The 26,537-nt window shown below is 36.3% G+C and overlaps 2 protein-coding genes across 7 annotated transcripts in view; both read left to right on the forward strand.

Annotated features, from left to right (window-relative positions):
* The window catches only part of LOC116166382, a 58,428-nt gene extending 43,854 nt beyond the window's left edge, over positions 1–14,574 (forward strand). Inside the window, exon 2 of the mRNA XM_031481338.1 lies at positions 12,746–14,574. Within this exon, the coding sequence (XP_031337198.1) occupies positions 12,886–14,574 (1,689 nt within the window). The 5' untranslated portion in view covers positions 12,746–12,885. The remainder of the gene's footprint in view (positions 1–12,745) is intronic.
* LOC116166312 (homeobox protein abdominal-B) overlaps positions 1–26,537 on the forward strand; it is a 441,837-nt gene that overhangs the window by 206,907 nt on the left and 208,393 nt on the right. The window lies entirely within an intron of this gene.

Raw genomic sequence — 26,537 nt, forward strand, 5'->3', positions numbered from 1 at the left:
CACCAATTACTTGGGAAAAAGACGAAACTCGATTGCTCGAAATCCAAGAAATGTCACATGTGTATCGTATCGACGAGACTGGTCGCCTGTCTATGTGAGTAGAGTGCGCGGGCAATTTCCACGTAGTAGTGGTTTTGGTTTACTAAATTATACTTTATGTTAGCTTGGGATAAAATCGAAAAAACCCTAAAAGTCGATAGAACCAAAGTTGGCGCAGTGTTTCATTAAATGCTACCAAATTACGATTTTTCAAAAATTGCATAAATCATGTTTCCCTAATTTCATACGTACTTGATAGTACATGGATTAAAAGTGAATTATGCAGATGCGAAGGTGTTAATTAATATATGGCCAAAATTAATTAATGAAAGTTCCAAATTCAAAATTGTTACACCGTGTACTTGAAATTGCTTCCAAAAGCGCGCGAACCAACAGTTGATATAATTTTTAATTAGGTACTATGTATATAATAATTAAATGCCTTAATTAATTAATTTCTTTTGATTACATCATTTTCTACTGAATGCATCGGGATTTTAGCAGCGCACTGTTTACTTCGATTCCTTATTTCAAAAACAAATTAATTAAGTACTAAGTAAATGCCGAGCTAAATGCTAATTAAATGCTTTAATTTAAAAGGTAGCGTTGCTTTCTTTCGATTAGATCATTTTTTATCACTTTAGCACCACATAATTTACTCCAATAGTTAAAATAGCGATTTCTTACGTCAAATCCCAATTAATTAAGGACTAGGGAAACGCTAATTAAATGCCTTAATTTAAAAAGTAGTGTTGCTTTCGATTAGATCATTTTTTCTCTCTAGCACCGCACTGTTTACTCCAATAGTTAAAATAGCGAGACTTTCTTTCAAATGCAAATTAATTAAGGACTAAGTAAATGCTAATTAAATGCCTTATTTTAAAAAGTAATGCTACTTTCTTTCGATTCTTTCGATTTTTATCACTTTATAACCACACTTTTACTCAAATATAAAGAAGTTACTTCAGGTTTCAAATGCTAATCAATTATTAAGCAAATGATAATTAAATAAAAAGTGCTGCTTTGTTTTGATTACACTACTGAATGCATCGTTACTTTAGCACCACACTGTGTACTCTAACCTTCAAATACTAATTAAATGTCTCATTAATTTTTCTGATTATTAGATCAGATTTGGCGAATTAAAGATAGGAGTTTTTTTTTTAATTAATCCTGAATGGAACACACGCGGGATTCGATTAACAATATAAAGTCGGCCATACTGACAAGCACATATGTCCATGAACCTAGCAGAGCAAGGTCAGCAGAACACAAACAAACATATTGCATAATTAGGTGCTAATTAAGTGCCCTATTCCCGAATTAAACGCTCCTTTTTTTTTAAATTATTACATGTTTTGCCAGGTTCATATGAACTCAGCAGAACACTACCTCAAAAAACCAAGAAAATGAAAAGTGAACTAATTATAATTAGGTGCTAATTCCCAATTTTGTGGTTTAGCGCTTGCGCAGTGTCAAAAATGTCGTTTAACGCATGTGCGATGCTAACTTTTTTTATTTTATGAAGATATTTAAATGAAACTATGGCACTACAAATATAAGTAAAACTGACAACGTTTTAAAAATATTGTTTTGCGCATGCGCAATGCCAACTTTCTTAGGTGCATTTAAATGAAATTTAGTATACCTACAGGCACTTAGAATATAAAAGTAAAACTATTACCGGATTCAAAATTTCTTTTTTGTACTCCGTGGACTAAATGCACGTGTTTTGTCATTCGTTTAAGGGTGTGAGAGTGTGAGTATCACTTTTTCTCCCAGAATGATTAAAATCAATGAGTGATAGTACACAATATCTTTTTGAATTTCGGAGGCAGTAATTTCCTCATAACGTTCAATTTATACGAACCTGGCAGAACATGTCATAATTTTAAAAAAAGGGAGCATTTCATTCGGGAATAGGACACTTAATTAGCACCTAATTATAGTTAGTTCACTTTTCATTTTCTTGGGTTTTTAAGGTAGTGCTCTGCTGAGTTCATATGAACCGGCAGAACATGTCATAATTTTTTAAAAAAAGGAGCATTTAATTCGGGAATAGGACACTTAATTAGCACCTAATTAGAACCTAATTATAGTTAGTTCACTTTTCATTTTCTTGGGTTTTTAAGGTAGTGCTGAGTTCATATGAACCTGGCAAAACATGTAATAATTTGAAAAAAAGGAGCATTTAATTCGGGAATAGGGCACTTAATTAGCACCTAATTATGCAATATGTTTCATTGTGTTCTGCTGACCTTGCTCTGCTAGGTTCATGGACATCAAGCACATGGGATGGCAGAGAAAATGGGTCATGAACGTAATAAGAGTACATTAAATTTTCTCATTTAATTAACGCGAAAACGAGAAGAAAAAAGTTGAAGGCGCTTACTGTCAGTTAAAATATTTAATAAAAACATCGTTTTAATGAGGAAACTCGCGGCAAAGTTAACAATAAAAGTAATATAAACTAAAAGTTTTTATTGATATTCCAAATGTAAATCAGGATATAAATTAAAAGTGAGATTACTTTCAAGTAATAAATGCAAATATTTCCGTGGACGGATCCGTTGATGAAATATGCTCGGCGCGTAGACGAAACGACAGATAAAATCGTAAATTATAATGAAGCTTGTGCAAGTTTTAGAAGCATTTAACAATAAAAAATTACACACAGGCCATTTGGTTTATACAACATTTGCATTGAGCTGACCTGAAAAAGTCGCTTTGCATGCGGAGCGATACCGAAGGAGCGCGCGCGCCATTTTCTTTTTGGGAAAATGGGGAAATTTACGACTTCGGGTAATTAATTAATTGAACTTCGCAACCGTGACAGTTTGCAATCTAACCTAAAGGCGAAATTTACTATAAATTACTTATTGGCACGAGGTCATTTATACATTTTTTGAATAATCGTCGAGGGCGAGAGCGATAATTGCCATTGACATTTTTCGTGCAATTACATTTAGACACGATCACAAACCAATATCAATCGCCTTTTGTTATCTAATTACACACCGATTCTGCGGGTAAACAATCATTAACGCAAAATTGGAAATCGTAACCGCTGCAGTCGCACAGCTAATTGCAGGCATTATTCCCAATTAAATTGAAGTTCGACTTTAACCGCCCGAATTCAATAAGGTCTGTTTCGTCAAGTGCCACTTAATCCTTTTAAGCTTAATCGTCATTACAACGGCCGCCGCCGACGTCGCCGTCGCCATGCAATTTAAATGAAGCGTTTTGATTAATCGAAAGAAGAGTCTCATTGTGACTCGAATTTTTGCGGAGCAAAAAAATTGTACCGTTCTTATCCTTTGTAACGAACGTCACGAACCTCGAGCGGATTCGAGAGGACTTAGTGTAACTTTTTCGATAGTTGTTTTGTCAAGCTTCTAATAATACCTTGTTTGAAATCCTTTTCTTTGTGTACGAAGTCTAGGGCAATCATTCATTTGCATCTCCATGATGCCGTCAGCATATTTAATCAAACTTGTAATTTCACCACCACTTTAGTTCAGAATTATACCACGTTTTGTGTGAATTCTATTGGCTGCCCCATTAATTAGTTGTTTTCTAATTCAATTTGCCTAGGAAGGCCACAGGCAAAGTGTTCGAATTTACACTTCCATCTGTCAATTAGCACTAATTCAGGCATTTATTTATCAATTAGAGCTAATTGATACGTGTTTATTAACGAAAATTAGCGCAATTACTTGTTAATTAATTCTAATTTAGAGGTCGATAAAGTTGGCACCCCCACTTTGCCTAAATGAAGTAAAAATATCCCTATAATTTAGGACTAATTAAAGACTAATTTGTACCCAAATTAGATTTTCATTCTTTAAACAATTATATAGTATTATTTAAACAATTTTGTATTAAAAAAGAGAAAATCTCAGAATTAATATAAAAAGAAATGGAACGTATAAATTGAAGACTAATCCGAATTTTTTTAGTTGCATCAAAAACACAAGCACAAATTAGCCTTTAATCCATAGTTTTTGATTACTAATAAAATTTCAATTGAAAAAGTGGGGGTGCTAACTTGATCCCTTAGAATCGGATTTCCGGCGGGACTAAGCGGGTACAAACTCTAATTTTGTGGGTACAAATTAGACTTTTAATTTACACGTTCCATTTATTTTTATTAATTCTGAGAATTGTAAATTTAAAACTAATTGAGCTAAATGCGAATCGTCTATCCTAAATAGATTAGTCGATTAAAACGATCTGTTGGGGGCCAATCATTTATGGTCGACTTATGCGGCCCAGGTTCGCAAAATTAGTAATTCAAGCATTTATCTGCTAATTAGTCCTTGTTGAAACTTGTTTATTATAGCTAATACATGGGTTTTTTTAAATATAACACTAAAAAAATTAAAGAAAAATCAATACTGATTGAAAAAGATTTTTAAAGATTCAAAACTCGTGAATTTTTTGTATTTGAACGAGCATTTAAACTTTTGATTTTTTAAAAATATTTCTGGTATATTTTTGAAAAGAAATTTTATTTTTTTGTGGCTCAGGTTCGTAAGAGTTACTAATTCAGGCATTTATCTGCTAATTAGTCCTAATTGAAACTTGTTTATTATCGCGAATACATGGTTTCAGGTAAATAAGTTTTCGCAACTAACCTCATTTTTTAAATGGAAAACTTTGTATATTTTAATCTATAAAGATTGAATATTAAATTTTTTTAAAATATAACACTAACAAATTAAAGAAAAATCAATACTGATTGAAAGATTTTTAAAGATTCAAAACTCGTTTTGAATTTTTTGTATTTGAACGAGCATTTAAACTTTAGATTTTTTTAAATATTTCTGGTTATATTTTTGAAAAGAAATTTTATTTTTTTGCGGCTCAGGTTCGCAAAATTACTAATTCAAGCATTTATCTGCTCATTAGTCCTAATTGAAACTTGTTTATTGTAGCTAATACATGGTTTCAGGTAATAAAAGTTATCGCAACTAACCTCATTGTTTAAATGGAACACTTTGTATATTTTAATCTGTAAAGATAGAATATTAATTTTTTTTAAATATAACACTAAAAAATTAAAGTAAAATCAATAATAATTGAAAAAGATTTTTAAAGATGAATTTTTTGAATTTGAACGAGCTATCTAACTTCTAATTTTTTTAATATTTCTGGTGTTATATTTTTGAAAAGAAATTTTATTTTTTTGCGACTCAGGTTCGCAAAAATTACTAATTCGGGCTTTTATCTGCTAATTAGTCCTAATTGAAACTTGTTTATTATAGCTAATACATGGGTTCAGGTAAAAAAGTTATCGCAACTAACCTCGTTTTTTAAATGGAAGACTTTGTATATTGTAATCTGGAAAAATAGAATATTAATTTTTTTTTAAATATAACACTAAAAAATTAAAGAAAAATCACTGATTGAAAAAGATTTTTAAAAATTCAAAACTCATTTTGAATTTTTTGTATTTGAACGAGCATTTAAACTTTTGATTTTTTTAAATATTTCTGGTGTTATATTTTTGAAAAGAAATTTTTTTTGCGGCTCAGGTTCGCAAAAATTACTAATTCAGGCTTTTATATGCTAATTAGTCCTAATTTAAACTTGTTTATTATAGCTAATACATGGGTTCAGGTAAAAAAGTTATCGCAACTAACCTCATTTTTTAAATGGAACACTTTGTATATTTTAACCTGTAAAGATAGAATATTAATTTTTTTTAAATATAACACTAAAAAATTAAAGTAAAATCAATAATGATTGAAAAGGATTTTTAAAGATATAAAACTCGTTTTGAGTGGTTTGTATTTGAACGAGCATTTAAACTTTTGATTTTTTTAAATATCCCTGGTGTTATATTTTTGAAAAGAAATTTTAGGTCTCCTAGTTCTAATTAATGTTAACCATAACCGTATTTTTTACTTTGAGAGTTAATTAACACACTAAGAACCCCTTGCCACGAGGCTTTTCTGAAGTGGTGCGGAGTGGCACGATCCGCGATTATGGAGCGGGTCTTTGCAACGTTACTCTGTCGCGGGCACGATTCCTAACTCGCTCAGTAGCGCTACCAAGTGGCGTGCGACGTTTTTCGCCGGGCGCCGCCAGCTGGTGACTACAGTGACTTTATAGAGACAGTGGCGACAATAGGTGTCTCATTTTTGATTGGTTTCTGGTGCGCGGCAGCCATGTTGGAGCAAACTTTCAAATTATGTACTTATACGGACTGGTTCTTTCAACAGAAGCGATCGCAATCGCATTCAAATTAAATTGAAAGAACCAGTCAGATGCGTGACCGTACGAGACAGCTTGCCGTCTTAGTTTTCCCTTCTCTCTCACCTGCAGTATCCGAGTATCATTGACACGCGCAAAATAAAACTAGTTACCAAATGAACAGGTGATGGGGAATAATAAAATAAAAGGAAATCTCTCTGTGAATGAAAACAAACGGAAAGGAATTCTAGTTTTCTAATCTGGGCTGTAATAACTCTTGGGTATGGAATATGGTTCTGGTTTCTGGCCGGTAAGAGGTGCATTATATCGATAAGGTGGGAGATTGAAAAGGAATTTTAATTTCAAAGGATGGAGCGACAACAGGTGATATCTAACGGAGGAATTTTACAACACATAAAATAACGGATGTTTACAAATAAAATTTTGACGTTACCACTTGCATATTTTTTTACAACATCCCGCGACTCATCGGCGCCACACACGTTCATACGCATTTACAAAGTCAGGATGGTACGACTTGCCCACATGCACAATTGAAAAAAAATTACTTAAAATTCAAATCAAATAAAAAAGTTGGGTTTCTATTTCAAATTCGCATCTTCTAATTGGGCGTTCTAAAGTTGAAGCCCAAGGCTTATTGTTCAAACTGAAAAAAAAAATACGAAGGTAGTTATCTAATTTCGCAGTAACATTTTGCGACTTTTAAGTCAAAATAAACACGTCGTTTTTTTCTGTAATCGAGGAGTGTTAGAATAAATCAATTGACGTTACACGATACCGAAATTTAATCTGAGGAAAACAACCCTTAGAGATTAATTCAGACTAAGCGTGACACGTGTCGGGGGAGACTATCAGAACACATGTACTTAACGTTTTGAATACGTGACAAATCTACCACCAAGGGAAGGTTTCTTAAAGCTTGATTAAAGTTCACGGGTTGTCAAGCAATAAAAAATATGGCGGCATTATCACGTATGAAATGGATCTCGTGAGGCGCGAGTTAAATCCATCCCCGGTATTACTGTAATGTTTCCACGGTGAAGTGCACCCCTATCCAATCAGGCTTCTGATTAGCAGTTCATAACTGACGCGAGATGCGTTCGTTTTGTAATGAGAAAATCGATATATTCATTAAGGGAAATCGCATTTTATACGGTAGTACAAACTGCTTTCGTGCGAGAATCTCATTTGATCTTCGGGCGTGATATAATTTCTACCTTTTTATTTTGTGTGCCCATTAAACGGTCCCGAAACATTCGTCTGCTCAAATGAGATTTGGCGACGGCGAAATCTCGTAAAGTACAATGAAGCCGTCGTCGCCGAAAATGTATTATTCGGTATTAATATTATTCAGCATTATATTATCTTTTCTTTTAGAGGGAGTTCGTTAAAGTTGTTGAACTGACGAGATTAAAGGGATTTATGTACTGATATAAAACCTCGAGGCGCAAAGGTAGATTGTAAAACTTTAAGGGCACCGAATGTTAAAACCTGACGGTTGGAACCTGCAGATAACAATGAAAATAAAGACATGGTTCTATTTTGCAGACGAGAAACCAAGCTAAGTCGTAATGGCAATAAATCTTGGGAACGAACAGAAATCCGACTTATCCGGCACAATGGATTCGAATAATCGCACAGTTAATTGATTGACGATGACAGAAATTATTCCGAAACTCATGAAAAAATAAATCAAAGAAAGAAAAGCTTACACATATTACCCCGCACGCAGACGGTCGACAGCGAAAATCAAAATAAGAAATCCTAAAATGACTTAGTTTTTCGGACAACACGCTTCGGCAACAATGCTTCGTGAAATGACACGGACGGATCTTTCCGTCGGATAGCTTTTCTTCTACGAATTTGTCATGGAGTCGTTGGATGACGTTTTTTCGGACATTAACTTCCAATGTTTATAGATTGTAAGCAAGCAAAATTTTTAACTGCTACGGGAGTGTAATAGGTTTTTTGTACTACGGGAATAACAGCAAATTCCAACTCACAAGTTCGTACAGTTTGCTTTGATTGATGTTTTTCTTGTTTCAATACGTGTTTAAGACTAATTTATTCATATTACGAATTCTAACTAGAAAGACCAATCCCCTTTTTGTTAATTTTGCATACGCGCCGGAATAACTTTAACCAATAGTTTTTTGTAGCAATAGAAATGCACGACACTGACACATTTAATTGATTTGTCCTCAACTGAATACAGTGATAATTTTACCAATTGTTCAAATATTTTATCGTCTTCTCTTTACACAGCAACCTCTTTCTTTAGCATGAAACCGACACGTTAATGTTAATGCCCTTCTGGGTGTTAGTTCATTTAGCGGTAACTGCCCGAAACTCGCGTTTAAACTTCCATTTCAAGAATCATCGAAATCGAACCGCAACACCAAAACAATTAATTTCTTCTATACAGTGGCTGCGCCAGTGGTTTAGAACCGAATGCCTTCTCCAAATCCCCGGAACTATCCCTTCCTATTTTTTCATTATTAATTGGCGCCTTTTATATAGAGTGTATCCCGCAAACTTCATAACCATTTTCGTTGCCCGCCTAAGCATTGTACATGGAATTTTTTATTTAATTTAAAAAAAAAATTTAGATTCGTTGTTTTTATATTGACAATTCAACTCATGTATAAAAAATCGCATAAGCCGCAGTGAAATTGTCACTTTGACAACGGCAAAAGTTACCTGCAACTTTTCCAGCGACAAATGCACTAGTGGTTTTTTCACTTATTCATTTTCGAACAAATTATCGCATTATCCTTTCCCATATGGCTAGTTTGACGTCTGTCAATAATTGATTAGTTTGGTGAATTTCTTGTTCGTTAAATTGTCCTGCCGAATTACACTCGAGGTTTGTATTTAAACCGAATAAATTTGGGTTGTGGCAATTAAAATCTGTTTCCTTTTAGCAATTGACTCGAAAAACTGTCAACCTAAAAATGCTCCACCTGCGGTGTCGCATTTTTATTAGTTGACAGTTTTTCTCGTCTAATTGCTAGGCAACAGATTTTCATTACCTTAACAACCCAAATTTATTCGGTAAAATACAAACCTCTTGTGCAATTATAAGTGACAATACAACTCATGTATAAAAAATCGCATAAGCCGCAGTGCAATTGTCACCTTGACAGCGGCAAAAGTTACCTGCAACTTTTCCAGCGACAAATGCACTAGTGGTTTTTTCACTTATTCATTTTCGAACCAATTATCGTATGGTCCTTTTCCGAAAAATGTACATACTTAATTGAGCTGACCTTGTATAAAGCAACTCCAACACGTAAAATGTCGAATTTGGAAATTAAAATTGTAATCTTAAATTTGGAACTTTATCCATTAGGAGTTTAGAAAACATGAAATCGAAAGCTTTGAAGTCAAACTCAAACTGGGTCCTTGGAGTTTGAAGTATTGCATGTTTTCTAACTTTGCGCTCCCATATTCTAAATTTGAGATTACATTACAGCAAATACAGGTGTAAAGCAATATACAAAACAAAGAAATGGTTGGGTTGATTGATTTGGTGCAATAAAACTCTTTTGTTAAAAGCAACACGGAAAATTACATGGTCTTGGAAGGCAAATTCAAAGTTTAAACAATGAAATATGTGGAAATTAGGGAATGGCAACTCATTTCGCACATAGATTCGAAAATCAGAAAGATTATGTTAACAGGGTCCCACCCCTGGGACTTGTAACTTGTCCCTCTTGCGGGAAATGTTAGCATACAGGTGAGATTCGAGATCAATCGCAGCCTTAGATGTCGTAACTATTTTATTTACAGTATATCTCATGCCGAGGACTGTCTCTGTACAAAGGTTTGCGATAACAATGTGCACTTAACTTCACACACAAACGCAGACAGCTTCTGAACTTCGTTTTTCTTTTACACACAAATCTTGATAACTAATAATTTATCATTAACTTGAAGAATAAAATGACGAATGGCCGGTGTCTGTTCTGACGGTACAAAACTTTTAAGTTTTAATAACAAGAGAACCTTATGTGTCGCTCTCCTTTGCCTGGATTTGAATATCACTCAACCTGGTGCACTTTTTATGCCACATATTTCCTGTCTGATCTTAACATTTTGTTCTTCCATTCTCTTAAGTCCGTCTTGTCGCCTTTAACCCCGTAATATTCGTATCCATTTTCTGTAACTGTGCATCCATTTTTTATGAAACTCCGCCACCGATTCTTTAAGTACATTCACGATTTCAGCGACTCATTCTTCCTCGGTCTTCATTCTCATTGTAGACATCTTTTTTTTTAAATCTTGTTGATTAAAATCACTTTTTGTTAAAACCCTACCTTGTAATTAATCTTGCAAGAAACCCTGATTAAATGTCTAGGTACAAAGATAATTTTACCACACGACAAAAACTTTCCTAATTTAAATCAGCATATTTGATCTAAATTTCGCGTTTCCCTAATTTGCCCCACGTTGGGCGCCAAATAATGCTGTGCCTCACGTTGGGTGCCAAATAAATAATGCTGTGTGCAGTGGTATACGGTCAACTACTCCACCCACAAATCAAAATTGAAATTTTGAATTGTTTTATAATCTCGCCTCGCACACTTCTGGCATCTGCTACAAAACAAAATCCCAATATTGACTTAAATTAATAATTTGGGAGACTCGCTACTCTCGATCAACTTCCGCATATTCCAAATTTTGATTAACACCTGGCATTCTTGGACACGAGAAGATCAACATGAACACTATCCAGGTCGCACAAAGGATTCGAATAAACACACAATAAATTGATTGACAATGACACCAATTTATTCCGAAACACATGAAATAAAACCTTAAAACAACATTCCTGAAAGAAAGAAGAGCATACAAAGTATGTTCGAACACAATACTCCGCACGCACGCGTTCGACAAATAAAATAAGAAAATCTTTAAATTACTTAGATTTTTCTCTTTTATTAATCTTAACAATCTGGTCGTACAAAGGTTTGTGATAACAGGGCGCACTTAACTTCACCCACAAACGCTGTCAGATTCTGAGCTTCACTTCTTTTACACACAAATCTTTATGCATATACAACATTAAGTGGAAGAATAAAATCACGAATTGCAGGTGGCTGTTGGGACGGTACAAAACTTATACCTTTTTTGACAGATTTTTTCCTAAAAAAATAATAGACAGACCGTTTTAAACTTCTCATACAATTTTAGTTACCTTGCTTCTGCAAAAAATTATTATAATAATCACAAATGCGTTTTCAACTTATCAAATAGCGTAATGAAACGTACGCGCTTTTCAACCGTCGCGAACCAAGCTCTGTTTTTTTGTTGATTCCAGTATTTAACGATACACTACTTCAAGAATACAATAATCTTCTTTTTTCAGATCTTTCAAAATCACTGGCAGTCGTTATTAGACTTGATAACGTCAGCTTCGACGGAACGCGTCGCACGTCCCCACTTACGCCGTACTAATGCGCACATCGTTAAACACCTGCATGTTCCGTTATCAGCACCAGATGTGCCCTTTTGTTGAAATTAATTAACTTTGACCTGATCTTATCGGAAAATTTAACCAGATCTTTCTTACCTCGAATCGCGCAAAATGAAATTTGAAGCTTAAATTTTGAAATAAAATTTTTGCGTGAAATTGTGCACCAATGAAACAATTTTAAACTTACATTTTGTACCATAATAGAACAAACGACGTTCTGAGCGCAAAATGACGTAACCTGACATTAAATCCTTATCTTTCCGCAAAAGTTGTTATAAACGTAATCCTGAGAGGAAATTATCACAACGATTCGATACGTTTGCTTAGTTCTGTTTGATTTTAATTTTGAATTTTGCAATTATGCGCCAATTAAGCGCCGTTAACGCAAAATGTTGCGCCACAAACGGTACAAAAAATTGAACTACACGAGAAAATTATGCGCTGCGTCGCGACGATCGGAATCTATTTCGAACATTCGCTCAGTTCTTCTATAAATGCTTTTTTCGTTGGGAAATTATGCGCCGCTCATGTACAATTTTGCGTCATGATATTAGACTAATTACGGCACTAATTCATACGCCGAAAATAACTCGGTAAGCGAATCATTACCCACACATTTCGTATTTTGCGCAATTATGCGCTAATTTACACCTACACTGTGCGCCGTGGTAATACAAGGAAAGTAAATGTTTCTTCAACAATTTTGATCATCTGGTGTTGCATAATTTTTACGAGCTAATAAACTACAATAAATAAATTAATGCGTGCTTCCAAAACGTGAGTAAACGATTTGTCATTTACATTACGTTCGTTGTGCAATCACCTTCGCCTAACCTACGAGTTTTCGAGGGGCTCAAATCGCCTTCTGTGCTTCATTAATCTAGCCGAATCGTGTCCGACTAAAGAAGTAGAACCACTTTATATCGCAACAGAATCCACATAAGGACGTGCCACACACAAAAGATTTCACTTTTTTGTTTGATAATGTATGTTGTCGTTTATTCTTAGGTGGGGTTCTTTCACCTTTTTCGACGCATCTGGCCGACGTATCGCCGCAGTGAGCCCACGTTTTCGTATCGGTAACATCGGAATTAATTCACGAGAGAGCGTTTTAGAATGACGTGAAGTGGGAGAGACATGCAAATGAAATGAAGCCGATTATATTCGAAAATCTTCGCCGCCTCATGGGAGGCGGCCGCAAGAAGAAGGACAAGGAGAAAACGTCATTTAAACGGAGCGACTCCTTTAAAAGAATTTCGATTAGGAAGAGTTACCTGGATCGTGGGAAAAAGAAGCACTTGCAGAAGCTGGAGGTTGCTACTCAGACGGTCGCTGAGGATGTGATTTCTGGTAAGGTGGACAGTTCGATTCAGGTGGATCGCTCGCTGGACCCAACGGGGAAAAGTGCCGAAAAGAGTGTGACTGCTTACAGCCAGTGGGTGAAAAGTATTCGGCCTAGTGAACCACCAAGTGCGGCGAAGGGTGCCGAACGGACTGTAATTTACATCCCCGCGTCTTCGGAGGGAGAATCCGCGTGTCCGGTCATACGGCAACTGTCATCATCGCCAACGCTGCACAAGAAATCAACCCTCAAACTAAGACCAACGAGTCCAATCCTTCAGCGAAAAGAGAGCAATGATTCGGCCGTCGAAGTATTTCCTTGGGGCGACTGCGCGGACTCCAAAAAATCTCCACTCATTCGTCGAAAATCCAGAGCGAAATCGCCGCAGTCTCTACTACCCGAATCTGGGGCGGAGGAGATGTGCTCACTCTCGATCAGTTTGGGAAGAATCTGGATGGACGCGCCCCAAGGAATGGCCCCTCGCAGTTTAGAGCTGCCGAGAATCGGCGTGCAACCCCTCCCTGCCCATCACTCCCTCGACAGCGCCCTTAAGGATCGCAAAGAAGACCCCATCAAACTGCTCAAAAAACCCACACCCCCCGTCTCGCGAACCCTCTCCCTCACCAGCAACGCGACAAACTCAACGGGAATGTTTTCGAGCAAAGACTCCGGGTTCTCATTCTCGATCTCAATACCCAAACTTTCCGATTTCGGCGGACCGGCGCCTCGTGGTTTTTTCAGGAGAAAGCGACCCAAGCCGAAACTGTCGGTGAGCCGCGACGGGTACTTCAAAAGGACCAGCGGCGCCTTGGAAGTCCGACGGAACTCCGTCAAGCGAAAGAGTAGCAGAAAGAAAAAACTACGCGGCTCGTTGCGGGGAAAGAAAAAGAAGGGCGCCTCGCCCAAGAACGACATGTATCAAGTCGTAATAAGCAGGCAGCGATGTCTCAAGAACTTGAAGTTGGACCCGATGATCTTTGTGCCCCCGGAAAAGCGAAGGACGTCAATAAGACGCAAACAGTCGTTCAAAGTTGGACTGTTAGAAATCAGAAACTTTAATTTGGACGAGGGCTGCAGAAATTTAAACGAAAGCACTGACGAGGGTCTATACGAGCCGCTCCCCGGCGAATTTGAAAACTTCTCGGACGAGCAGCAATTCCCGAGCGGCCGCGTATCTCGAATTAGCTTGCGGGAGGACAACGACGACTACGACTATCCCTCTAACGATTTCCAAACCGCCGATCGCCTGTCTGCGGAATCGGTTGCCTCGGGGGCGATTAGCGGTCTGGTCAGTGATGATGATAGCACTTCGTGCGGAAATGTCTCTCCCTACGTGCCTCCGGGCGTGTCGCCGGTCCCTAGAAGACGACCCGTACGACGAAAACGCTCCGGATTGTCGCATAAACGCAGCATTACGTATGTGGCGAAACCTAACATTATGAGAGCGCCATCTACGCTCAAAAGGCCAACGAGAAAAAACGGTGAGTCTGATTAGATTTATATGAGTTTATGCGCTTTCATTTTTCAAGTAAAGACGTAATTTAGGGAGTTTTATGCGCTTTTTTGTGTCATTACAATATAATATCTTAGACTCATTCCCAAAATGGTCACTCTCGAAACGATCATAAGCCCTGCGCCATTCCATTTTGGCGCCATCTATGTTTGCGTCGAGATGGTTTTAGTTAGATTGTGCGGTTCTCAAAATCTTGTGAACGGCTGGAAAATGCGTATATTCCGAAATGTTGCATATTCTCCACTTTATGGAGGAAATAAAACCAAGGAGCCACCTTCGTATCATGGTTCTATTCACGTAGACTGTTCGTTACTAGCTTTTAAACTTCCAGTTGAAAGAGAAACTTGAAATTTGGTATAATCGACCATTGGCGATTGAAATAACATGATTTCAAGATGGCGCTGCTTCCGTAAATACCAGAAGTTGCCGCCATCTTGTTTTTTTAAAATAGAAACATACCATTTTCTCTCTTTTTTTAAATGCGCTATTTTATTCTGAATTCAACGCATATTTAATATTTGCGTATCTATCTGTCATAGTTTTTGACATATGTCACTTTTTAAATTTGTCTAAAAATGTGGAGATGCCAGATCATTCAAAAATTGATACCTCTTAAAGCGTCCAACATAAGTGAGTGCAATTTTTTATAGTCGAATCCTTAAAGTCTAGGGAATTTTTTGAGTGGCCGCTGAAAGAAAAAGTTTTCAGGGTTGCTACGATTTTTTTCAAAAACTACCGGATATAGGCACACGGAATGTTAATAAAAATAGCTTTAAAATTCAAATCTACATTCATTCCTGGCATCAGAGCTGCAATTTGCAAAACTGAACTTTTTGACATTATTTTGAAAAATCGCAGCAGCCCTGGAAACTTTTTGAAAACTTTCCGCGGTCACTAAAAAAAATTCGGATTCGATTACAAAAAGAGCACTCAGGTATCTTGAACGGCTTGCGAGATATGAATTTTGGAATGGATTCTTGCATCTCAAAATTTTTCGAGAAACATTATGAAATGTCAAAAACTATGACATATATTAAATGCCTTGAATTCAAAATAAAATGGCGCATTTAGAAAAAAAATGGAAAATGGTATACATATTTATGTATAAAAAACAAGATGGCGCCAACTTCTGGTATTTACGGAAGCGGCACCATCTTGAAATATTTTATTTCAATTCGCAATAGTGTGATTATAGCTGTGAACCAAATTTGAAGTTGCTGTCTCAACTGCAATTTGAAAAAGTTCGGACGAACGGCCTGCGTGAATCACCCTGTATAGTAGTTTTATGCGCTTTGTACCTTCCATCATAATTCTATAGGTCGATAATAGTATTTTTTTTGTTTATTTTTACACGATCCGAGCCATCAAACATCATTTCGTGCTTTGTTTTCTTTTTATTTAATTTTTTCTAGCATTTTTACCACCCTTAGTAACAGACATTGAGGTAAATAATGACCCCCCACTTTTTTGACGGAAATACACGTTTTGAACCACCAGGAATCCGAATCAAACAAAATCTCGATGATGTCGGTCGGTCTGACTGTCTGTACAGAGTGGTTCAAATTCGTGGTTCACCATCGGGTTCTTCATTCTCCATAATGGTACAGAGTAGGTTAAATGGAGGCAAAGTTGCTTGTTTTTGTGACTAAAAAAATGCTTTAGAAATTTTTGAAGAATCGTTGAAAATCACTGAGATATCACTGAAAAACTTAAAATGTCAAATTTCGTTTTTATTTTCCTTACCCTAAACGGTCAGAAATGGACGGTTCCCGTTAGCACTTTCTATGGGCATTTTGTTTTCGAAGAATTTGAATCCGTTTTCAGATTTTCCATAGCAAGCTAGATGTAGAAGCTACAGGCTACTACTTTCTTATTTCTTGTGGGCGCCATATTGGATTTTTACGGAATGAGATAGACGATTAAAAAACAATGACGTACCACACTGTATACTTTGACATAACGGGCGATCAAAAATGAGTTGCTGTAAAAATTACTTTTTCCTCATTGTATTCTAATTACAGGTCTCAATGAAAGGAACCGTTTTCTACCAACTTCTGCCCTTCTTTCTGTCCTCTTATCAAAGTACGAGGTGTAGGGGGCGGGGGGTGGAACTAGTTTTATCCTTCATGGTACTCTAATGAAAGGAATTCATTTCTACCAACCATAACCCTCCTCCTCAACCTCTTATCGTGATCGGGTATATTCCCTTAAACCTTAAAAACGGATTGTCGGAAGAGGGTACTCACAAAGGGCGATTGAGACGTCTTGAGGCAAGAAATATATGATGATGTCAAAACAAAAGCTATTTCGGTTTAAAAAAACACGCTTTATTTGCACAGCCATCTACAGTGTGTCTCCCGATTGTTTAGCCGGTTTTTGTCAAATTTTCGAATTGAATTTGGAGCTACTGGGGATCAGCTCTGCTTAGTATAGTTGGAAACTATTTTTTTAAATAATTTTAGTTTCGAAATATTAAGGTGCCTTTGAAATTTTCAAAGAACATTTGTTTGCATCTCTTTAGGGACGAGACGCCAAATGCTATTAAGAAAAGTTGTTCAAAATGAAAAACTGAGTAAAGGTGCAATTTCAAAGTCCTAGGCATACTTTGATTTTTGATTTTTTTAATGTTTTTGAGGAAATCCGAAATACATTTTATTTTGGACAGTTTTTTTAGGTAACATTTTTTCGGATATTCTATAAAAAATCCAGTTAAAAAATAAAAACATCCAAAAAATCAAAGTAGGTCTAGGACTTTGACATTGTGCACTCAGTTTTTCATTCTGAACAACTTTTCTTAATAACATTTGGGCGTATCTCGTCCCCAAAGAGATACCAAAAACGTTTTGAAAATTTCATAGGCACCTCGATAGGCACCCTAGATTTTTCGAAATCAAAATTATATCACAAATTTGTTTCCAGCTGGTCCCCAGAAGTTCCAAATTCAATTCAAAATTTTTTTGTCTTACAAGAGGCGACCTAACAATCGGCACGATTTTAATTCGATTTTTTGCGCCTTCTAGAATTTTAATACGTTAATTTTGGAACGACTTCTTATGGTGCGCGTATTCCGCCTTGTATATATCTTCCGTTTTGGTAGAAATTAAATCCCACCTTTCAAAGTTCCATCTGTATATTTTCTAAAGTCATTGAATGCGACCAATTTCTAGTTACTTTTGCATTTCTGTGTTTGCCTCTCCGATTTAACTGATCTTCTTGTCGTTAGAGGACATTTAGTTTGTTTTGCTTTTTTTATGTTAACCATTAAATTACCTTATATGGTCATGTATCAAATACTGCCCTACTATTTGTCAGAGATAACTATCCGTACCTGTGGCTTTGGTAAAATTTCGAAACTTGTGGCGTCTTCCAGCAACCTGCAATAAAATCGGTCGTGCTAGATTCCTGAATTTGGGTGTTTGATATATTTTCCAATGGTCGAATTGATGTAATTATAATTAGCGGAAGCATCTTTAATCAATCGATTACCCGTTGTGCCGACAATTTGTTTTTGGACGTTCGGTTACAATTTTTTTTACGAAATGGACTTTTAATACGGAAAACTCTAGCATTCCAAATCGTAAGTGTTGTGCACGAATCGAGGTTACCGATGTTCTTTTTTCTATTGTAGGGAAACAAATACCGACCATATAGTAACTTTTGTAGTCATTTGGAACGTATCCAGTTCTTTTCTTTTGTGTACTCTCTGAATAAGAGGTTAGCATTATTGTGGGTTATAACGTAGTCGTAATTAGGTTACTTTCTAGAGTCTTTGCAAGGAGGTTAATTTTCAGCTGAATCCGGGGAAATAATCGACCTACTGCAGATGAGTGTGCTGTAAAACATCCCGTTGAATCATTAAGATCTTAAGGGCACCTGAACGTAGATCGTCAGAGAAATATACCTGGAGCACAAGCTTTGTTACCTCCGTAGGAGTTACTTTTGGTTACACCATTTATCGTTAGCGGTGACGTACCTTCAATTTTTGTTGTTGTTAAGACCTAAATATCTGTGAACAGTTTATTTGACCCACATATGTAAGTGGAAATTTTTACGTGTAATTAGTATGCTTAATCTTTAGGACTGTTAACTATTAAATACGAATTACTTTAGAGAAGTAATCACTTGTAAGGTAAAGAGCTCGTTACTACGATTAACTTCAACACCCCAAGCTACTGATTATAGTATATCATTTCAATTTCCATTATACTTGTCGTTGCTTAGCGGGTACGAGGTGTCACATAACTTCAGTGGTTGTTGGTGGGTTAATTTTTGTGTTAATAGTCCATGGGAAGATTTCATTTTTTTTTGTATTTTGCATACTGTTTGGTTAATAAAGAATAATCTTTCTTGTGGGTCAATTGTCGACTCTTTTTATACTGAAGCCACCTTTCCTAATTCCGGTGGCTGCAGATAAAATTTTTAGTGGAATTAGGTAGCGCCCGAAAGACTTGAATCGAAGCACCAGTAAGTATTAGTGGCGGAGAGTTACTTGGAATCTTTTATAATAATTTGTTGTCAAAGTTTTTAATTCACTTACCTACTACCCTGAGTAAGAGCATATCTCTCTACGCTGTTAACTATTTGGCTAACGGAGCTAGCTGGCCGATCAGCGGCGTGTGTTGATTTCAAATTGCACATGGTATTTTATAGTGCCCTGCATTCTAAGCTTGCGCGTTATAAACCGTTTGTTTGTTGAGAAAGGTTCTGCATTTCGATTAAGATCAAAATTAGCGGATTGGGTGGTTACTCGCCAACTTTCGTATCGACATTATTTTGCGCTCGTTTTTTGCACTTTTCCAAGTATTAATTCAATTTAATTTTCTTATTCGAGATTTAGCCTGATCATAGGAGGCAATTATGTTTTTCTTAGCACTCACTTCACGCCCTACTTTTGTGCGCCTTTATGATGACGTCCAAGTTTTTTACAAAGGTTTGAATCATTTTTAGGTTAGGTGTCATTTCCTTGCATGATGCCACCATCACTATGGTTTTATGTGCATACTGTAGTATGCGCTTTCAGTTATCAACGAAATACCTGCCTGAAGCGTAAATTCCTTCTTGCCGATGATTTACGGAAACTGTAGGTGAACCCTCTATCTATGACATCAGGTAGCGATTTATACGTTGAAGTTTTACTTGCACCTATTGAAGACGTCAAACCAAAAATAAACGCTTTAAATATATCCAGCGTTAAACGCTTTAAAAAAAGAATGAGGCAATTACGTTAGGTAAAGTATTTTGAAGACAAAACTTACCTTCGGTGAAGGCTTAGATAACGAAATAAGGAACACAATAACTTAATACACGAACATTTGTATATTCGGCTAATTGCTGTAAAAAATTAAAGAACGTATTAGAGAACAACTGAATGTACCGTCAAGACACCCAAAGCACGAATTTAGCCTGCGCACCCTAAGCGATCAGATCCGGAACTACCAAATTTTACTCATGTATGATAAGTTGCTGCAGCCAGGAATACACGTCACAAACAGTGGCCATACCAGAAGAACATAAGCCGAGAGTCTGCAAAGGATCGGCAACGTCCTATTACAGTTTAACTGTAGGGCAACTTTCTCAATTTTTGGGATAATCACCACTGATCTCGAAACAGTTGTTCCTGGACTATGCGGCATTACGCACTTTCGGCACCACTAACAGAGCGACTTACTGGAAAGCATTTGAGCTTTAAATTCAGGAAGAGAAAACACAAAAGCGACGAAATCTCAGTTGTGGCCCTCGTGCAATTAATTATTTCCACTAGTTTAAACTCTCGTATCTCGGAATTAACCCGCTTAACGAGATCGGAATAAAAAAAACTTTCTCCGTCCCTTTCATTTCTGTGCACATACATCAAAGGTAGAATAAGTTTCGCCAACTTAATTACCCGGAGAATAGTTTTCGCGCCAAATTCCATGTTACCTGCAGTGATAAATCCAAAATTGCACGACTATCTCTCGTTAATGGAGGAATACGTAATCAACCACCGAGAGTTAAATTTATTTGTTGAAAATAGGAAAATAAATGGACGAGTAACCTTGTCTCGAAACAAATCTAGACGTCCAGATATTACTCTTAATTAAATTCAAATGGACCTATCTGCGGATCTTACACGAAGCGCTATCGAGAAAGGGATCTTTGTTGAGAGTTAAAGAAGTCGCACTGATCCCTAATTTATTGCGAAATGGAATGCCAGCCTAGTTTATGTACGTCAAGGGAAGACCTTGGCCTCATTACACATCAGCATCGCAATGGAATAAATTATCGACCGGCGCTTGTTTCTTGAACGTTGCATCCATTCAATTATAAAAGACGAATTAATTCAGATTTATATACAGGCGTCATAGATAAACAATTCAAGACTTGAAAGACGGGACGTGTGTATATAATATCGGTGAATCTGCAGCTATTTGTTAAACTCTCGGTTAAACTCCAAACTTGTATTAATTCTTTTATAATTGTTCGAAATTCCACTGTCTGCTGGTTGTACCGAAAAAGTTTCTTTTCACTGTATTTGTACATTTGTGACTAATTGCACTAATTTTAATTTTCCGAATTGCTCACTATTCCAATTTGGATTGAGGAATATTTCGGCGCTAAGTTTTGGCTACGGGTCTTTGATTTGAGCTCACAGAAGCTCTAACGCGTGCTTTAAAAAAACACTGATATTTTGACGTGATCTCTATGACTGCTCAAGACCATTAATATTTCCGCTCTCTTAATTACTTTGACGTGAGATCTACGACGGCTCAAAACGTAATGAAAATTATCCGCGCTCTTTGACGGATCACTAATCTGTGGCTCTCTAGAGCTTATGATTTAGTCTTCTCTGTATTACCGCGTCGGATTCAGTTTCTTCAATTATTGAAATATTAAAAGCTCCCTAAATTATGGAGTAATGTATGTGTAATAATCGCATTTTGCGCACCAACATCTGCTTTTCATTGTAAATGTGCTTCCACCAATGTTATAATCATTATTATCAGTCGTAAACGAGCATGTGAGCCTGGCGTATAAGGGAAGTTTAAATTGAATTCCCACTCGACCGCTAGCCAAACTTTCTTTATTGGTCTTATTTATGCGAGAATTCCGTGGGCACTCCGGGTGGGGACAGCAATCTATTCGAAACGACAATGGACATTCGGGATACAGCACGAGTAATTAGTACGCAGTGTCCTCAACAATGAGACATCATTTTCCAACCGAAAAAAACCGCACGCCAATTAATTACCTACCCCAACTCGACCGTATACGTCTCCAACAGGAAAAACAAAGTAATGCAAAATCTTCCGCTTAGCAATTTAAATGGTTTAACCTCGGGTTTAACAGTGCATTATACGCCACGAAAAAGAATTGAAATTAACTTTAACCCTCTACTAAGCGAACCGAGGGAGCACGACCGACCCGTTTCTAAATCAACCCCAATTTGTATATGTAGATACATTAAACCGCCGGGGCAATTGGGATAGGTTCCATTTGAATTAAGTGCGCCATTAACGAATTTTACTTCAAACCGACACTTGCCAGAAATTCGATACCAACTGTGATAATTCTACTACAAAATATTTCGACCGTCGTTCAGGTCTCAATCCTGAGATCTGAAACCTCTTGCGGGCTGTGCTAAAAATTCTCAACAGCTCGACGCAAGCTCAATTCAATCCATAATACATTATTTGTTTTGATTTTAGCATATTTGACTGAAAAATAGGGTAATACCGTGGGGGGTTTTATTCAATAGATTTTTAACACGGAAGGTAGCCGAAAAGAAGTTTCCGCGGAATTGCATGTCCCATTTTTAACATTTTTTTTGGTATGCTTTTAGGAATTGGGTTTGTTAAGTTTGGTTCGAATTTTTGTGTTTTTTTTTAAATTTTCCCAGGTTTTATTTTATAAATGATATAAATAACAGTTACAAATGACTTATATTATTTCCACTGGACATCTAAGGGTATGGTCGAGTGTAGATATTTTGTCACACCCTGTCCGGCAATTTTCCAGTCAGAATTTTGAGAATTTTTTTAAATGTGTATCTTGAGATTCTGAATTTTTTAGTTTCTTAGTTTAAAAATTTTTTTAACATTTGTGCCGTATCTCTTACCAACCAGATAAACTTTTCGAGAATTTTTTAATACTCACGGGCTTTGTCGTCTAGAGCGCTTTTTTTTAAATCCGCTGTGGCCCACGCTTTTTGGGTCTGTCCGTTTTTAATACTGTCTCAAGCGGCAAACCCATAAAATAATTTCTCTTGGCCGCTTTTGTTAAAATCTTTTTACCTAAGCTGTGCAATTGACGGTTCCATAGATATTTCATGTAACCTGTATTAATTGGACACCCTCTACACTTTCTTGAGTGTTTTTGTAATGTACTTTAAATTGTTTGAATTTTCCATAATTGTGGAATTTTTGCAAAATGGAGTAAATGTTTGAAATCTGTTTATTTTTGCTTATTAGAATCAATTCATAACTGTTGAAATTTCCAGAGGTTTCTTGGAACGTTACAAAGTTTGATACCCTTTCTGGGATTCATTCTCTCGGTTCGTCTACCTCTGAAGAGGAACTAGCAAGCACTAGTAAAAGTCTGAGTCCGTTCCTGATCATCTTATTCAAGATACCTTTAAACAGTTTTCCAGGTCACTATACAGGATTCAAATTCGAGGGCCACCATGAGGATTTGGGAAATTGTAAGAGATAGGTAGCTAGTTTAAATTTGGCAAAGTTGCCTATTTTGATGCTTAACAAAATGCTCTGGCAAATGACATAAAAGGTAATAATGCCTTCCATAAGAAAAAATCGAGGAAAAAATCAAGTTGGTGATGGTCTCGGTGATGGTAAACCGAAAACGAAACGTCAGACTCAAAATTTAAAACTAGCATCTTATAGAGAGAAAAAAGTGGCCATAATAAAGTATCATTTATTTTGAAATGTCTTTTTAAATAACTGCGGTAAAAAATGAAAACTATTTTGGAAAATTTAGGTTTTTTTCGGATATCTCCGAAAGTAGTCGGAATTTTTTCAGTTTCAAAACGGCAGTATCATTGCCAAATTTAAACTACCTACCTATCTCTTACAGTTTCCGTGATCCCTATGGTGGCCCTCGAATTTGAATCAGCCTGTATATGCTTTGCACAGCATCTAAGGGTTTTTCAGAGTATTCGAAAGCGTCCCAAATCCAAACAAGGTGCCCTGCTCAACAAGCAAATTTACAATTTTGTGGTACTGCTACTTTGAACGATTTGCTTTTTGGTTTTTTACCAGAGAGTATTCTCAATAGGCATCCAGTGTTCACAATAGTAGATCTACGCAGGATATCCGAGATATCCAATGATTCATTACCCAATGATTCATGATTCAATTATTGCTTTATTGGGCCGCTACGTATATCAGCCGATGTACAGGGTGGCCCATTTTTGACACTTTTATAGGATATTGTAATTTTAAAATTTTTGCTCATCACAGAGATACGAAGGACCATAAAAAAATTTCGTCATGATCCTATATTTTCTTAGTTCAAAAGAGATACAGAAAAAAAATTTAAACAAAATTCAAAAAGGTTATAAAAAATTAAAAATCTTTTTTAGATTTGTTTGAACCACTTAAAAACCATTTTGAATTTTTAAAAATATTTTTGGATTGCCTTGAATCACTTGAATCTTTTTTTAATATCTATATTTAGAAAATCGGCAATTTCAAAAAAACTTTGGTATAACACATTTTTCTGTAGGTATTATAACAAAATATAGGGTCATTCTGAACTTGACAATCTTTTGATTTTTTTTCATATCTTCTAAATGAACGAAAATTTTCAAATTTTGATTTTACAAGTTTCACCCGTTTGACCTAATTAGAGCACTATATTACTTTTTTGCTTGTACGTACTAACAATTACGGAAATACCCTATAAAAGTATCTAAAATGGGACATCCTGTACATGGTGCGAAAAGTAATTACTTACGTCAAAAAACCTGGGTGCTAAAGGGGACCGAAATTAAAATTTTTTTCTTCTTATTTTCTTTAAAAGCCATAGAAAGATGAAATAACCAAGTTGGCTAGGTTTTGGCGCATGTCCATTCTGATTTTGCAGAAATTTACAAACATTCTTATCCTGAGTTTTTGCGAACGAAATTTGGTATCCTTGAACAAGAAAATAGGGAAACCAAATTCTGGTTTTGAAAATTAACAAAAAAAAAAGCTGCTTTTGTCATTCGATGCGCAACTACCAACGATCACTTTTTGACGAGGAAAAATGGGAATAAAAGTCGTATAGAGTTGCGTTCTTAGGCACGTAAATAGTGTTTTTAATTGCAACGTTGCCACCAAGGTTGCTATGTTACTATTTGAGATAGATCATAACTTTACTAATGTGCGCATGCACCATATCAACTTCCTTATTTATTAATACATTTTGTTGAAAATCGCAGATCTTTCTACTAGAAATATCTCCTCAAATAAGAAAGTTGGCATTGCGCAGTCTGTATTTCACTATATGCGATATGTTTGCGTTTACTAGAAGCCTCGTGTCAGATCGATGGGACTTCAGCGTATTTTTGTGTGGCAGATCCGTATTCTACTAGCCAGTTTTGACTCCACCATCAGTAAGATCATGTCGGGACCTACCGCATTCCCTTTGTTGTAAACTGCGTGACAAAATTCGCAGCGGAAGATACCTTTTGGGTGCCCGAAGTCGACTACCCCTCGAAGGCACGCGGCCTTGCAAAAGGTGGTTAATTGCGCCCCTACGAAAAAACAAATTTCTGTCACGCGGGGGTTGTGCGTGTTTACAAAATCTTTCCGACGACACCAGTTGGAAAACAACACATAAAAGAAAAATTTGAAAAATCACCAGATTGGTACACCACGCTCGGGGATGGCGCCCAGATGTCGCCGATTCCTGCACGTAATGTAGCCCCGTCTCTAAAGTCGTTAATTAGATGGCCCAGGTAGGTGAAAGAATATCCGTTTAAATATAAGTCGATATATTTTTAACCCATTTCTGCAAAAATAAAAAAAAATGCACTATTGTGGCCACTTCGTCCGTCCGTCCGCTTTTTCGTTCAGACGCTACTAGTTCTTTATCTTAAGAGCTATTGTTCTACTTTTTTCGCTATTTCGTTCGTTGTGGTGTGGTGGCTTGCACCAAGGAAGGAATTTTATTACTAAAAAAGTTATTGTAAAAAAAACAAAAAACCGTTTTTTACATGTTCCATGATTTTACACTTTTGCCGTTTATTAACGATCCTAGAGATCGTTTATAATTTTGTATTGCTGTCTGTCGTCTGTCTGTCCCTCTATCTGTCCGTGTGAACGATAATTTTGTTTAGAAATGTCCGATCGCTTTTAGGTCTCCGTTAGTTATGAACTGAATTGCATGACATTCAATATGGGCATAGCTTTAGCCATATAATACGCAATGCCAAAAGTTGAGTCGAATCGATTCAAAATTCACAGTACCCTTTTCGCATCTCGACCATTTATAAACCGAACTGCAAACTTTTTTATTTATAAAAGTATTTGAATGAAATTTGGTACATAGGCACTTGGAATAAAGGAAAATCTAACACCAGTTTCAAAATTTTATTTTGCGCATGCGCAGTGCCAACTTTTCTAATCTATGGAAGCATTTAAATGAAATTTGATGCATAGGCGCTTGGAACAAAGGAAAATCTAACGTTAGTTTTAAAATTTAGATTTGCGCATGCGCAGTTCCAACTTTCTTATTTAGAAAAGCATTGAAATGAAATTCTTCTTATAAACAGAAATTAAAGTAGCACGTCAAAAATGGATTGCACATGTGGAACGCTATCTGTCATATTTGTGGCCGGATTTTTACGATTTTAACAGAAGTTGCATCTTACAAATGGGAAATGAATACAAGTGGAAATGCGCTTTTGTAAATCGTTTACGATTACTTTTTAACTTGGTATCTATTGTTGGGCATAGATGTTGTACGGT

The sequence above is a fragment of the Photinus pyralis genome, unplaced genomic scaffold (assembly GCF_008802855.1).
Source record: "Photinus pyralis isolate 1611_PpyrPB1 unplaced genomic scaffold, Ppyr1.3 Ppyr1.4_LG3b, whole genome shotgun sequence".
NCBI lineage: Eukaryota > Metazoa > Arthropoda > Insecta > Coleoptera > Lampyridae > Photinus > Photinus pyralis.